This window comes from Lasioglossum baleicum, chromosome 5, assembly GCF_051020765.1.
Source record: "Lasioglossum baleicum chromosome 5, iyLasBale1, whole genome shotgun sequence".
Lineage (NCBI taxonomy): Eukaryota > Metazoa > Arthropoda > Insecta > Hymenoptera > Halictidae > Lasioglossum > Lasioglossum baleicum.
In genome coordinates, this window is record NC_134933.1 from 3,773,035 (window position 1) to 3,790,119 (window position 17,085).

General features: G+C 43.3%; 1 protein-coding gene across 25 annotated transcripts in view; it reads left to right on the plus strand.

Moving 5' to 3' along the window:
* The window catches only part of LOC143209056 (uncharacterized), an 85,224-nt gene that overhangs the window by 41,917 nt on the left and 26,222 nt on the right, over nt 1-17,085 (plus strand). For 21 of the 25 annotated variants that reach the window (XM_076424226.1, XM_076424225.1, XM_076424224.1 and 18 more), the window contains one exon: nt 1,996-2,055. The exons of the other annotated variants lie outside the window; for them this stretch is intronic. In XM_076424226.1, the coding sequence (XP_076280341.1) occupies nt 1,996-2,055 (60 nt within the window). The remainder of the gene's footprint in view (nt 1-1,995; nt 2,056-17,085) is intronic. 25 annotated transcript variants of the gene reach the window in all.

Genomic DNA, 17,085 nt, shown 5'->3' on the forward strand with positions numbered 1-17,085 from the left:
TGTCGTCACGTTTCACCCCCGGTTCACGACCACACCATGTCTTCACCAAAACTCAACTCTCATACCTACCACAAGTATGGACAATATTTTCTTTCGCTACGACTCGAAGTGTACACATACATATTTATACAGCGGCGGGGGGGGGGCGGGGAGATTAAATGAAAAATTATTTTCCAAGGTCGAATTTGCATCGTGTCCTCGGTGGATTTAATTAGAACTTACGGTCGGGGGTAATATTAAATGGACACTCTTCAAAATCGCATAACCTTTTTTCAAATTGCTCCAAATTGCTTGAACTCTGTTAAGATTGGTTTACAACATTGATTTGTATAGAGATCTACAACTTTGTGTACGACTCACATTTTTATCTACGTATCGGTATTGAAAATCTTTTCGACTTGGTTAAACTATTTGAATATCCGCACCCCAGTCACACACACACACACAAACACACACACACACACACACTCAGTGTCAATGTTGTGAAACTTTATTACTATTTTCTTTCCGATTATATCTTTATAAATACCGATGTCTGTTTGAACGTCCTACGCTTAATCAAATAGTAGATGTCTCTCGCCTAGATGACCCGAAGTAGCGGGCCTCGAATGCTCACCTTGTTTCTGAGGCTGTAAGACGAAATGCCATAAGTCATGTGGTTCTTCGTGTCGGGATACTGCGGTTTAATGTTGCATTAATATTCATTTATTCCGTCCGGCAAAGTCGAGTAGTCTTCTACCCGTTTCCCACCCCTTATACTCCATTTATCAACGTTGAAAATCCACTAGCCTATAATAGCATCGTCGTTATTAATCTGTTATCGGACACGAATCTATTAAGTACGATCCTCGCAAATCCATTAATCGTATCGTACAAATCAGGGGTAGTTAAACTTTTTGTTTGGAAAGGGTCAGATCGTAAAATTTTTAGGCTTGGCGGACCGGGTATCAAACTCGAAGATATTTACATGGGTACTTCTACTCATGAAGCCGACCCCTGGTACAAATGAATCAAACATTTTTTTGTTTGGTTTTTTCGAGAACCGCATTGTTAGAAACAATACAATCCAGCAAACAAATTTTCTTCGCCTACTCCGCTTTGCCAGACAATAGCTTCTGTCTTCGGATTGCTATCAATCCCCTGAAAAAGAGTCCCCTCATCTCGAAAAATCTTGATTACGTCTAGCCATCGACTAAGTCGTAGAATTCAAGCTGCTCGGAGCGAAAGCAGCGCGTCGTTTCGCCTCGCAAATTTTCTTCATCGTTCGGAGGGGAAATCGGTGAAAACGTTGATGGATCGCCAGGATTCGGAATCCTCTCGTTCGCCTAACGAGACCGTCGCCGCTGCCGCCGCGCCGCCACAATTAGCGGGTCGGGACAAGTTATCGGGTACCGATAGCCGTGGCGAAACGAGCGGAAAAAAACGCAGCAGAGGCGGAAAACATGGCAAACGATTGCGCGCGTTCGATTTGGCAACGAGCTCGCAGGGCCGACGAACGTGAATCGTCCGTAATTTCGGGTTGATTTGACGAAATCGAGCTGGGCGGTGTGACCGATTGCCAATCGGTTGGACGAAACCCAATTCGAGCGATTTTAGTGCATTTGTCGGTCCATTTGCTTGGACTCGTAAGAGACTAGTAAGAATTAATCTCATTTGTTCATTGGACTGTACGAGGTGTCCGAAAATGTTGTACTTCCTCGCGAGGGGTGATCGTTGAGGTTATTTGAAGTCACTTTGTCCTGTACGCAAAGGAAAAATTGTTTTTGTCTCAACCAGATTGGCCAATCGAAGCACCCTGCACGTCGGGACGACAAAATGGCGTACGAATAGAGAGTGTAGCGAGCGTGAGCGTGCTTGAGTGCAAGGAATAGAGGGAGAGAGAGGAGAAAATCAGGGAAAAATAGAGAAACGAGCGTCTGAGAGAGAGAGAGAGAGAGAGAGAGAGGGAAAGTAAAAAAAAAGAGACACGGTGCCAGCTGCGAATTTTGATTGCAGCGACGCAAGCGAGCGCGAAGCTACAATCGGCCAAGTCGACCGAGGATGAAAACATTGAAGGTAAGACGAACGATCGGAGCTACGCTAGATTGTTACGGTTTTGATTTCGCTGGAGTATATATATGTGTGTATACGTATACACACACATTTATATATATATATATTTATTTATTTATTTATTTATTTATTTATTTCGCTGGCTCCCATCATCCCTCCGCCCCGCGGGGAATTTTTTCGCTGGCCTTGCTCCATTTTCTGTTTCTCTTTTCTTGTCTTTCTTCTTCTTCTACTTCGTCGTCTTCTTTTTTTCTCTCCAATTCCTCCGCCTCCAGCCAACGGTTTTCTCTCGCCCCCGTTTTTTCCCCGTGACGCGCGCCCGTCAAAACCAACCCCTTCTCCGAACCAATTAACCCTTTCGCGTTACTTTCGCTTTCAAGGATCGCTAGTTTCACACACACACACCTGCCCTCGCTAACGACTTTTTCCCGAATGCCGCGGCTCGAACGATCGAGAAACGCATGTCTGCTTGCTGCAGTTGATCGTTTGTTGGCTTGATTCGCCCTGGATCCATCGCGAATCGATCGTCTCTTCTCTATTTTGTATTCGATTTCAATTCAGAGACAGAAATCGAGTAATTAAATAACGACGTAGGTAACATAACGCGTCGGAGTGTGCTCAAGTCAGATAATAGCAAGAAACGCAAACACCAAATAGCATTGCGCAACATGTAATCAATTATTCGAGTCTTGAACAAGTTTCTCGACGTTGTTCTATTTTTTGAATAGCTGTATTTTGAGGGACACATAAATAAACGAGACGCGCCGACGCGACGGTCCAGAACGAACCAGGTCCGAATTGTTCGAATGTACCCTCGAAAGCCCACCATATCCCCGCCATGCATCCGTTCTTCTGCGCCGAATCTCATCCGAATGACCACGGTGCGAATGCATCCCATCGTGCAGGCTATACGTAGGTTGCATCGATTGTTCGTTGTGTAGATAGATTTTGTGTGTTGTCGATTTGTAACTAGCCGAGAGGACTCGCGAGCTCCAGCGAGAGAAAGAGAGGGGAATGGAAGATTTGTTGAGCGAGTATCGTGTTTCATCGGTGCTGGATCAACGCATGGAAATGTTCATCGCGTCCTCGTTCTCGTGGCTCGCTTCGAGATATGTACATTATCTTTCGGTAGATACAGCCTAGATCGAGCACGCGCCGCTGCGCCCCCGCATGCTGCGAAACCAAGCACTAGCAACATTTTTCAGAACTTTCGAAATTCCCGCGCGCACGGGAATTCGTTTGACAATTATGATCGATCAACAATATTTATTTTTGTTCGGGGTGTAACAACGATTCGAGTTCATCGATAACTGCGGATGAAACAGTTCTAACATATCTTGAACTCTTTCGAGAAGGTAAAAATCCGAAAAGATTTTTTTGGGAGGGGAGGAGAGCAACTCGTGGGAAAAATACAGTTGCCTTCACCTTTCACCGAGAAAAGACGGTTGCTTTCCCGAGGGCAATGACTTGTTGTGCAACGACTTACCTGTCGGTAAAGATATACATAGTTGCTCTCTCGTGGAGAAAACGCAAGCTCTTTCGTGGAGGAAAGTAAGCAGCTTTTTGGGCAGGAGAAAACAGTAGCTCTCTCTCGTGGAGAATAAATTCTAGCGTTCTGGCGAGAAAAAAATCCACATACATGCTCTACAAAGAAAAATCCTTCTGATCAGGAAGCCAATCTGTTTACATGCTTTTCGGGGAAGCTCCATCCCTTTCGCAGAGAAAATAGTACTAATACTAACCAGCAATCTCTGCCAGAAAAAAGGGAACTCCTTTACGCGAAAGAGAAAGAAAGTAGCTCGCGGCATCCGCGACACCTCGTTCGCCACAGAAGAAAAGAAAAAGTTAGAAAACCGAAAGAGCTACTTAATCAACGTCTCGTTCGCGAGAGCGAGAGAGCACCTCCGCGGTTTTCTCTGCGTGGAACGCGGCCGCGGGCGTACACACGACACGTATCCTCATATCGATAGAGCATGTAGAATCGCATTTCAGCTGCGCATTCGCGTTGAAAGCCTCTCATCATCGTGCGAAGACGCGATTCTAGACTCTCAGCTGCCGCGCCGCGCCGCCGCCTGCACGACAATGTTATATTCACCGGTGCTTGGCTGTGTCTATTCTCTCTGTGTATGGCTGCTTTCAGGTTTCAGGCGAGACCGTGAACCGGAAACGAATCGACATCTCCCACAAGCCTGTTTCGCGACTGGCACTTTTCTATCGGCCGGAGCGGCGACCGTACAAATTAATTCGCCGCCCTTCGTTCGCGAATTCAAACGTGATCTACATCGTTCTCTGAAATATTTGTTATATTTTAGAAGAAACCGATCACGTCCTTTTCATTTTGCACGAACATCCTCGGTTTAGTTATAATCGATCAAGGGCCACGAACAATTTGTCGATACATGTCCGCAGTCGATCGGGTCATTGAGGGAAACGGTCTCGTTTCCATGAAAACGGCGTCTCGCCTCGAAACAGCCGGAAAGATGCGCCTCCCCTTGGACTTCAGGCCGATTGTAGCGATTAATCGTTGCAATTAGTCTGCCGCGACGAGTCCCGCTAGCGATCAGGGACGGCCGCGAACAATCTCTTGTCCCATCTGCGAAAAGTCTCGATCGTTGTAATTGCGACGATTAATCGCGTCCCTGCGAACGGGCAAGATAATTGATCCGGTGTTGCGTGCTGGGACCCAGGTTCCCGGTAGCGATCGCGTCTCCGCGCCGCGCGCCGAGCTTAATGAGCCACGAATTTAATTAACGCCGCGACACGTTACGACGCGGACAACGCGAAATCATAGTACTTGCGCAGAGACTGTGGAGAGAACGTGTCGCTCGAACCTCCGATGACAAACATTCGCTCGCGTGTCGCTGCCGGTAACAACAATGCAAATGTTCGACGGACACGAAGCTTGCGGATCGGTCAATATTGATTTTCCTGATGGCGATGTTTGATTATTATAAAGGCCGCTATGAGAGATCGTTATTATTCTAGGAAAATAAATATAGAGTCTCGATTTGGTTCTATAAACCCGAAATTATGCATTCGTTCCAGTAACTTTTCCTCTAGAACCCAATCAGCACTCTTCGATACTCTAAACGCTCATCAGAGTCCGACACATTCATGCACAAACCAACGCATACCGCCAAATACAAATCTATGTATAAGAAATGTACGTACTTTGCAACAATTATTTTGAATTTGTTGAACAGCCGTAGCGAAGATAATAGGAGACCGGTAAAGAAGACAGATTTAGGAGTCTAGGTAGATAAGAGAAAAATGCTTCGAATTAATTGAGCGTGCTTATAGATGAATGCTGTTGACATTGGAGAACGTTAGAGTGGAGCGAGTAAAAAATCCATACGGAAGATTAGCCGTAGAATGGATGCAAATAGAATCGCGTTCTCTTTCCGAACATTCAGGTCATTTGCGTACATGCATAATGCACTCCATTTCAATCTTTATATTGACCTCGAGTCCGTGGGTAATTAGGTGGACACTGAAATTCTCGGTCGGTTTTTCACATTTTTTAGTATGTTTCGGTATTATATGTAAGTATAGTACCTGGAACCGACGTTAATACAGTAATTTATAAAATACTCGTCGGTCAATTGTCCATTATAGCAAGCAACGTAGAGAATACATATGTCCTCTCTATAATGTGCCGTGTAGAAGAAAACTGGCGCTAGGTCAGAGAAAACGGTGAAAGGTCTAGCGTGAAGATGACGTCCGCACGGGGTTAAATAATTCTCTTTCTCCGGTTGCGCATCGATTGCTGTCACGGACGGTATGAAAGTTTGATGCCGGTGTTCACGGAAAAACAAGGTTTCCGCGTGTTTTTCGGAGACAATGCCTGTCCCAGTTCTTTACGACAACGACGACGACGACGACGACGAGGATGACGACGATTGCACCCAGAAAAATTAGTCTCGTCTGACCTGTTTTCGACGAATCCTGGACACCACCGCGACACCGTCTGCTAATAACTAACCGATCCGATGTTTGCTGCGTGCGTGTTCTCTCCGTGCACGGGGAACAATCGCCGAATCACTTTTTCCCGACGAAAGCAGCCGGCTATTTTAAAATCTCCCGGATCGATCGCCCAGAGACCTTTGTTGGAAGACATCCGTGAACTTTCGAAATTTTCGAACCGCGCCGTGGTCGAGAAAGATAAGCCGAGAGACGGTTAAATACGGGCACGGCTTGCGAACGCTATCGTTTGCGACACGAAAGACGGCAATATCGCTGCTCGCACCACCGCAGGAGGATGTTACCCAATTTCGACCCCCTCCGATTTTAATACAACTTACATACGTGCGATGGAGAGAGTTTCCGAAAATATTACGCATTTATTTTCCCCCTCGTCGTTCGCGTTCATGGAAATTTATTATTCCTCGAGTATCGAGCACATCCGATTTTTTTTCTAATGCATGCTACAGTCAGCGGCAATAATAAGTGGACACCCTTAAAAATCGCATAACTTTTTAGAAATTGGTCCAAAGGACTTGAATTTTTTTAAGATGTTAGACCGGCTAGTTCGATAGAGAATAAGTAAACAAAAATTTATTGCGATTGCAATTGGTAGGAATTATACAAACTTTTAAGAAATGATGTTTTGTCAACTTTTTTATCTGGGCCTGTAACGATAATTTAAAAAATGCGTTTTATAGATTTCGGTAACTTATATGCATACTGAAAATTTCATCAAAATTGGTCAACATTGCAATGAGCTACATACGTTTAAAGATGACAGCTTAAGGGTGAAAGTCGCAGATTTTCAGCCTTGCCAAGGCATTTCGCCCTTACGTGACCATCTTTAAACGCGTTTGTAGTTCATTGTAATGTTGACCGATTTCGATGAAATTTTCAGTATGCATATAAGTTACCGAAATCTATAAAACGCATTTTTTAAATTACCGTTACAAGCCCAGATAAAAAAGTTAACAAAACATCATTTTTAAAAATTTTGTATAATTCCTACCAATTGCAATCGTAATAAATTTTTGTCCTTTTCAAAATTCAAGTCCTTTGAACCAATTTCTAAAAAATTATGCCATTTTTAAGGGTGTCCACTTATTATTGCCGCTGACTGTATATCTTTCAAAATATCTATAATAGTTATTAGTTTTTACGACATATTTTAATTTACACCTACTGATTTTTCCCATTAATGCATCAAATCCGCTGACTATTAATGAGTGTATCAATGGATTAGCGCAGCGATTAATTAAACAGAAGATCGCAACGAGATTCGCAACAGATTGAATGGAAATTCTCGTACCCAGTGTCCTCGATTACTGTTGACTCGATCGGATCGCATCAACGCGACGATTCGCGTTTCCTCTGTCCAAACACGACAGGCGACGCGTAATTACACGATTCTTCGTATTTGCACGTCTGTACATACTCGGTATGGTTAGTTGCCGATTAAATGATAAAAACGATATGATTCTTTCTCGCTGCAGTAAACAAATAAGTAAGTTTCTATGTCAAATTGCACCGCAGATGCAGCGTAATTTTTGTTTCGTCAAAATTGAGAACGTTCGCGATGGAACCTGCACGGTTCGCCACTCGATTGCAATTGTACTTCGAGGCGCGATTCCGTCGGCAGTAAATCGCATCGGCTCAACGCCGACGTTAATTAACGTCCCAAGGATACTTTCGATCATTTAAGTTTCAATTACCGGCTCGGCGAACGCCCGCTCTCTCTCTCTCTCTCTCTCTCTCTCTCTCTCTCTCTCTCTCTCTCTCTCTCTCTCTTGGCGTCTTAAATTCAATTGGTATCGAGCGAAAAATTACCGAGGGAAAATCATTCCGTCTCGATCGACCCAGCTTATTCCATGCGATCGGAAACGAGATTGCACCGAACCCAAAAATTGCAATCTAAACGGAACGATAATGAACTTTATTTTCCGAACGATCTTATTCTCTTCAGGCTGAATCTTCTTTTTCCTAATTCAGTGTTCGATGCACTCTTTAATCATAAATCATATTTGTTACAATCGTAAAATGTATACTTGATCGATCGATCTATCGCACAAAAACGGCATTGTCTCGACAATTATTTCGAATAAACATTTGCCTAAAACAATGCTCGCGAAAAGAACAAATCGGAAACGATTGGCTGGTACATTGTATTTCGTTCTACGACTGTCAAAAACCATTTATCGAAATTCCGCTTGACTTTTATTCCCGTGACTTTTAGTCCGCGCGGTAAAATAAAATATATTATATATTCGACAGCTTTCCACAAAGGCGCATTGTCCTGTCACATTCAGAAACTGCAACATGCACTTTTAGTAAGCGCGCTCGCAAAGTTCGCAATAATGCACTCTTGATCGAGCGAGAGCATCGGAGCTGAAATTGTTCCGGCTCGAACATCGCAACCAAATAATTCAACTGTGACACTGGTGATAAATTATCATTGATCATAATCGCCGCAGCCTACCTAACTCCCTCGATGCAAACCACGAGGGGAGGAGTCGAGTACAGAAGGACAAAAATATGGCGACTTTCTTCTCGTTCTTTCCGGCGTTCCGACGAAACTTTTACTTTCCCCGGTTGAAGTGGTTCATCGTGAGCCGAGAGAGAGAGGGAGAGAGAGAGAGAGAGAGAGAGAGAGAGAGAGAGAGAAGTGGTCGTTTCCACTGGTAGAAATGAAAACACGTCGAGCGCCGGAAGATAATTGATTCATAGGCAGCCAGACGAGTGACGGTTGGAAAATAGAGTGAAGGAGACGGAAGCAGAGAGTGAGAGAGAGAGAGAGAGAGAGAAATATAGATAGATAGAGACAGAGGCTTATCGGTTCCATTCAAGTCGGGCTATTGATACGCGTGCGGAAATCCAGCGGACGGTTTTCTCGAACGAATCCGGGACGCGGGTGACCGAGAGAAAAGCCGGCCGATAATTATGTTACACGCTAGCCCCTGGATTCGCAAATGGAGCTCCAATTAAAGGGAAACGCCGGGTCGGGGATTTTAAAGCAGCCCGCAAAAAGTGACCCCAGTACGAAAATTATCGAATGCAGAATACACATATTCACCTATAGTCCAGTCAATGAATGCTCATAAGGGGGGTATAGAGGGAAATGGAAGGAACACAATTTTTAACTTTGGGACTTTGTTTGGACTAGTTAGGAGGTAAACATACTAAAAGTCCCTAGCGAAGTGCAGGGAGGTACGTTGACGTAGAAGGTCCCCTTTTTCGGTTTTTAGCTTATATCTCGGAAACTATGTGTCCTAGCGATGAGACCTTCTACACAAAATTTAAGCTGACAAAATGTGCCATAAGATTGATTCGATTCAGTTTTTCTCTATCTCGCATAGTTTCCGAGATATCCGCGCTCAAAGTTCACTAATTGTAAAAAAGAAGAGCCTCATTTGATTATATAGCTAACTTTTCAGCACAATTGGTGAACTTTGAGCGCGGATATCTTGGAAACTATGCGAGATAGCGAAAAACTGAATCGAATCAATTTTGTGGCACATCTTGTTAGCTTTAATTTTGTATAGAATGATCTTATCGCTAGGACGCATTGTTTCCGATATATCCGCGCTTAAAGTTCACTAATTGTGCTGAAGAGTTAGCTAGTCAAATAAGGCTCTTCTTTTTCACAATTAGTGAACTTTGAGCGCGGATATCTCGGAAACTATGCGAAATAGCGAAAAACTGAATCGAATCAATCTTGTGGCACATTTTATCAACTTTAATTTTGTATAGAACGGTTTTACCGCTCACCTCCAAGGAGTGGGGACTTTTAGTATGTTTACCTCCTTGTAACTAGTCCAAACAAGGACCCAAAGTTAAAAATTGTGTTCCTTTCATTTCCCTCTACAACTTTTCGTTGACTGGACTACTACCTTGTTTTTTCGTTATTGATTCAGAGTATTTTTATAAAATGAATATACAGGGCGAGTCCCTTAACGTTTGTAGCGTAAATATCTTGAAAGTAGCCACCAAAATGACGTTTCTCTAAATAAATTGGCGTATCGTAAAATCCGGGGATGGCATTGCAGACTGGTTTCCGCCATTGGTGAATCGACGACGGCCGATCGATCGCCACCTGCGGAAAATTTCTGCACGGTTTCGCATTAATCTTCCATGCAGCTCGCTCGTCCGTCGTAAACTGTTGAATCGCAGGCAGGTTGCACAACTTTTCTGTCCATATCGGACGGTGCTCGAGGCACTCGTGACTCCTGATTATCCGGGTCTTCTGGGACCCTGTGTCCATCTATGCTCGCGATTGCTCCATCGAACCTTCCCGATACCTTCCCGTCTCGGGGAATCATTTATTCCTTTCCACAGACTTATCTTCTATTTATTGGGCGTTGCAGAAATATTCGGAGCGAGAAGATACGCCGAGGATTCCCTGTTGTGTATCGCATGAATTAATTGGGAGCTGGAAAGGCTCGGGAAAATTCTCTGTACTGTAACCGTTGCTGAATAATAGAATAATTGCTGCTGGGATACTAAATTTTATCCTCGGATACGTTTCTGTCCGTGTCTTCAGTCTCTCGACTCTCGATACGAAATTGCTTGATCATTTATGTGCGAGTGAAATTATTTCTTGTAAAATGCAGCAATTGAAAAGATAAAATAAGTGTGGCTAGGAGATTAAATGAAAAATTTAGTAACTCCGCTAAATGGTAAGTTTGGTGATCAGACTTTTCTTAATATAAATCGATCATATATCAACATGTTTCTCGCGAATTATGAGAGTCGCAGTGGTTTTATAGATCAATAAATCGAGGATATTCTGAAAATGTCGTGGTCGGTGTAGCTTGACTCGGAAGATGAAATAGCAGAGGGAGTCGCTGAAATCCGGTTTTGCGTAATTTATTCATTAGATGGAATCGCGCGACAGAGACAGAGAGAGAGAGAGAGAGAGAGAGAGAGAGAGAGAGAGAATAAACTATGGAGCTAACGCCGACGGGAACCTTTCTCCATGATTTCTTTTGTGATAATTGGACTACGAATTTCACGCGTTCGTGGCGTGAGCTCTGTATAGTAATTGAAATTCAGTCGGTCTTGTCGCTGTTAACGATAGTCTCTTTCTGTATATTAATAAATTGTCTAGCTTAAAAATTGATAGTTGCAGGAGAAGCGTAATTTTATGAGAACAGCAGGAAAAATTGATGAAATTTTCGACGTTCTCCGCTGTAGTTAGATATGAATGTCAAAGCTCCTCCTCTTTACGCACGATCTAATGATCTGGCCACGTAAAAGGAAGCATTCCTTTACGAACGGTTGAACAGGGGAAGAGAAACATAGGGAGGGAGGGAGAGGGAGAGAGAGAGAGAGAGAGAGAGATCCGTGATCGCCATTCAGCTACGCAACTGGAGCACAAAGCCGGGCTCCATCCGATGCGATTACCTTTGAGCGTGATGCGCCGCGAGACTCATCGTTATCCACCGCTTTTTTGCCTCCCCTCCCCGACTACAATTACTTAACCCTGCCTTAGTCTGGTGAACTTTCCTCCTGGTATTAGAATGCCGGCGTCTGAGAGACCGCTGAACCATTTTTCCTTTCGAAATCATGCAAATGACGCTACAAACCGAGCATCGCATCGCGTCTTACTGGCTCCCTTTGTCTGCTAGCTGTGAATGTTTCTGCAGTCGTATCGGGTACCGATAGAGGAAACAGTGCAGTTAAATTCTGCATTTTAAAGTACAATTGACTTCGACGTTATTTTTCAGTCTCGCTACATCCACATTGAATCTAAAAATCGAAGATCAACCGGTGACAAAGTGAACAGAATGAAGAGGTTGACTTTCTGAAACTTGAACAAACCAGGTTAGCTCCTTCCGAAGAGTGTCATATCGGTCCGTAGAAGATTTTTGCCGTTGAAAGAAGTAAATATGTTCGAGAGTGGAATTTCGTATAGTGTAGTGTTCGCGAGGGGACTAACGTTCCTCTGGGACGCTTGTTCCAAAGAGGGAACCAATTTCAAGGAGGAATCGACTTCTCTCGGTACACGGCCGCGGCGTACAGTATTATCGAATAGAGAGGACGCGAAACTGCGATCCAGGGAGCAGAATAATATAAAGTCGGGTTTACCGAATCGTAAGATCGGAACGAGATGGTTATTGCGTCGGTTTTATCGACGACATGTGGAATGCTGCCAGAAGAGAACTCTGCAGAACCGGGCTTTTCGAATTGAATACTGTATCGAAGCTTTTTTCTCGTTACTCTTGAATCATTCGATAGCTTTAGAACGTCCAATAGAGTCTACCGTTTCGAATCTACACCGATTCCACCTGTTCCCTATAAAAGGCCCCACCATTCCGAATAGAGTACTCTGCGTGAAAGAGCCGGGGCAAAATGCACTCTGATCGGGGCTGGTAACACTGTCCAACAAATTTCAACTTTTTAAAAGTATTTCGATTCCCACTATGCGATTCTTATAGAGTTTTCCGCGCTGATTCCGAATCTGGTTTTAATTTTTTTCCTATACGTCCAGTTTTTGAGAAAATGGAGTTTAAAAAAAAGACATATTTTTCAACTTTAAACAAATATTGCGATGTTATTATAAAAGATATTGAATTGTTCTTTACAGCAAAAGATTCTGTAGACTTTCCCGAATACAGTGATATCCAATATTAATACATTATGATTGTTTAAACATGTTTAAACAATGATTAAAGACGGAGATGCACCACTTTTGCACCAATTTTTGCGGATATTTTCGAATTTATCTCAAAAAATAAGGGTCCAGCGAAAAATTGAACTATACCACGCGAAAGAGCAGACTTTTATCTTGAGAAACCCCCCTGTGAAGTTTGCATGGTCGACGTTTTCTTCGAACCAGAAAGCAAAATATCTTCGCCCGACATGAGTTGTCACCAGTGGCGCTCACCACCAGAACGGTCGTTCGCCGCTCCGTATCCCGTCACTGCGCCGTATCCCGTCCCGAGCGCCACTGGCGGAAACTCATGTCGCGCGAAGATATTTTGCTTTCTGGTTCGAAGAAAACGTCGACCATGCCAACTTCACAGGGGGGTTTCCCAAGATAAAAGTCTGCTCTTTCGCGTGGTATAGTTCAATTTTTCGCTGGACCCTTATTTTTCGAGATAAATTCGAAAATATCCGCAAAAATTGGTGCAAAAGTGGTGCATCTCCGTCTTTAATCATTGTTTAAACATGTTTAAACAATCATAATGTATTAATATTGGATATCACTGTATTCGGGAAAGTCTACAGAATCTTTTGCTGTAAAGAACAATTCAATATCTTTTATAATAACATCGCAATATTTGTTTAAAGTTGAAAAATATGTCTTTTTTTTAAACTCCATTTTCTCAAAAACTGGACGTATAGGAAAAAAATTAAAACCAGATTCGGAATCAGCGCGGAAAACGCTACAAGAATCGCATAGTGGGAATCGAAATACTTTTTGGCTGTTGGACAGTGTAATCGATCGCTAGATCAAATTTCAGAATATTGTAATGTTGTTTTTAATGCGACAAAATCATTGGCTAACGGATGAAACGAATGTTTGTTTTACTCCTGCTTGCCACAATCCATGCAGAAACATCTTTATTTTCCATAAAAATCCGCAGTCTACTCACTACTATACTACAGCTTTTATATATATGACAGAAAATTTTATACGATTTCATTTTGTTTCGTACTCGACGCACCCCTTGACAGTGTCACGCGATTTTCATTTAATATGCTTTTGCTTTAATTAACGGATACAGATTGGTATTTGCATCGATATTCGCTCGATCGCGATCAAAACGCAGCGCTGTTAACGCGATTAAACGTCGCTGTCTGTAATCGGTGATTTTTACGGACCTGTTATCGCTAACTGAGCTAATTACATCGAGTTGCAACGTACAATTCTCGAGAGTACCCTGCAATCGAGTCCATTTTCAATCGTCATTGTTAACGCGATGCACTCTCTGCTCGAGCGAGATTAACGATTCATTGCGAAAGAAATTGCTACGTTTTCCTTTAACCCTCTCGCTACAATATACGTACATACAATACACAGTATAGAAAAATTGTTGGTATTTTTCTAAGGAACGAAGGGACTCGTCCGGAACTTGTCAAAATTCGTAGACTTGGCAAACGCAGCCGAGATGAATTTTATTTTCATGCGAATGCAGTTTTCGCCGAGTCCCATTCGCAACGCCATTACCGTTACCCCTCGCATGATTGATACAACGACATCCTATTTCGCCGGGACGCCGACTATCAAAAAATCATTTGCAGAGAGATCCGCAGTCTAGATACAAAAATACGAGGGAAGGTCGCGTGACATGTAGCAGCCATCACATTTTTCTTAGGAAACCAGCAGGTGTCATACTTATGGACGACAGCGTACCCACATAGACGTGCACAGGGACGACGACGACACCGACGAGGACGACGCGACGTCGACGTCGTCGCATCGATCTTTCTCGCGTGCAAGTTGTTGTCCGGGCGAGAATAGTTTGCGTTTCTATAAGTAGAAGTCGTCTCGCGCGAGTGTGAGCCTCGCAGACCGGAAGCCATCGCGTCTGGTCGCGCGCGCGAAAAGGAAGCGTTGCGACGCGTCGCGCAGTGGTCTAAACGGGCCATTTAGCTGGACAAAATTATTCTAGCATTATTTTAAGACTTAAAGCCGTAGTTAAGTAGGTCATTGGATTCGTCTTGACATCAGCTACAACAATATGAAATAAGAAATACTTAGTAGCATTTAAAAAATTAACATGATCATATTTTTTATTTAAAAGAAAATTTTTGTAAAATTTTTTTATTGGAATTTATAGATGACCGAGTATCGATTAACTTTTGTTCGAAACATTTTCTTGCCAGATTATCCGAAATGTTCAAAACATCGTGGTGACAATTGGGCATTTGCACCGAAAAGCTTCCGAACCGAACCTTTTCATTGAATTTAGCTGGCCAAAATTATTTATAATGTTTAATGATCCCGCAACGTTTTCAAATCACATATAGTATCATTTTGTATTTGTTTAAGTATTTTAAAAACATCATTTCATCTCAAGTGTTTATAAAGTGGTGATAAACAAAATGCTGTAAAAAGAAAAAGGTGCAGACTCGTGCAACTTTTTTTTGTTTTGCTGTAAGCCCAAACCTTTGACAATTACAACCGCGCTTAAAAAAATTCTCGGACGCAACCTGATATACAACATAATTACTCATAAAGTGTTACAATCGTAACAAATCTTATTTACATACTAATCGTGTTGAAATGTAAATAATTACCATAAGATATGCAATAAAAAGATACAAAATTGTTGAAAGTATAGTTCATACTTACTTGCAAAACTTTTATACTGGAAAGAAATGTGAACAACTTACTTGAAACATATAAAAACTGTCTCATCGAATTTTAGCAGCAAGACACGTGCTATGAAAATCTTTAACTTTCGATGAAGTACGGCACTTCATGGGTGCTTGAATGATAAAAAAAATATTAGTACATTGTCCCCCATATATTAAACTATAGCAAGCACCAAAAATTTCACACTTTAGGTAAATTTTTGAAATCGACTTTTGGCCAGCTAAATCGCTGAAAGGGACCACTGTGCGTCGCCACGGTCGCCGTTTCGCGCGGAACTCGAAACGCGGACGAGACAGGAAGCCGGGCAAGGGGACAAGGAGGCGCGAACTTTGCGCACAACTTGACCCCCTCGCCGTTCAACTTCACCCCAACGCTCAGCGATATACACTTCTCGAAATCCGATTTCCGCTGACCTTAATTCACGGTACAATAAGGGCTCTTTCATAGGAGACGCGTCGCCGCCGCGCCGCGCTCTGTGTCGTCCGACGGAGACAGTTGCGTTCACAGGCGGCCGCGACACGTCCGACTATCGAACGACTCGTTCCACTGCCGGCCTCTTACACCCGTTTTTCCAACAATTTTCAATTTCATCTACTCAATTTTCCTATAAACGCATAAAGATCCGCAGTCCAGAAATAACTAACAGACTCATTTCTTTTTAATTTTCACTTAGACCACTTTCACAATTATGGACACACGCGTAGAATTTATTCGAGGTTCCCATCCAGTTGTCTTTCCCATACAAGTATAAGACAATTTGGTCGCTTCCTTCATTCGATCTCGAGGAAACCGGAACTGGCAGAAACATTTTATGCTGGGGGAACCGCATGGAAAATTCTAGTTAATTTCGCTGCGATCTCGATTCTCCGCGAGAACTGGTAAACGAATGGTGGTCGAGTGGCTGCCGCCAAAGAGCCCCGAGCGTCCAGAGAATGATTGTCACCGGGCCGCGGTGTTAGCGTAAACGCGGCGTCGCGCGTCGTCGTCGAGGCAGTGTCGGCGGGAAAAGAAGAAGTTCTCGGCTCGACTCGAGTCCCCATTATGTCCCCCGCCACAAAGGAACCATTTCCGCGAAACTTGGACTCTCTCGAGACGCTTTACGCTTTCGCCGCTTAATCGTCTTTCAGCGATCTCGCGTCCGAGCGAAAAGAGACCGCTTCCGGTTCCAGGTATCAGGTAGACGGAACGGAACAGAGGAAAAAGAGTGTGGGAGAACAAGCTAACCGAGAGAATGAGCTAGAGAATGAGAGAAAGAGAGAGAATGAGAGAGAGAGAGAGAGAGAGAGAGAAAGGGCTAAGCAGCACGGTTTGTAGAGAAGAATGTTGCCTGTATTTTTTCTTTCGCTTCTTAAAATTTCTTCTTTTCCTTCTTCTTCTTCTTCTTCTTATTCTTCTACTAGAAGGAATGATTTATTTACTGTGCGAACGATTTGTAGCAGCTTCCGCTTGTTCTACGTGCTTTGTGCACCTGGAGAAGATGTTCGCTCACACGTTCTCTATCTCTATGTTCCTTTTTCTCTTTATCTATGTCTTTGTTTTTTACGTTACTGCGACGACGAGAAGCGTGCGCGCGCGCGCGTGTACTCGCTCCCTCTCGACCGCTGTTAATTAGTTTCCATTAAGAGAAATCGATCAGCACACGCCTCGAAACTCGAAACTCGAGGCTACGTTCGAGCGCGAGACAAACGCTCGGGGAGAAATCGTTTCACAAGAAAAAAGAAACGTTCGATCGACACGGGACATAAAAG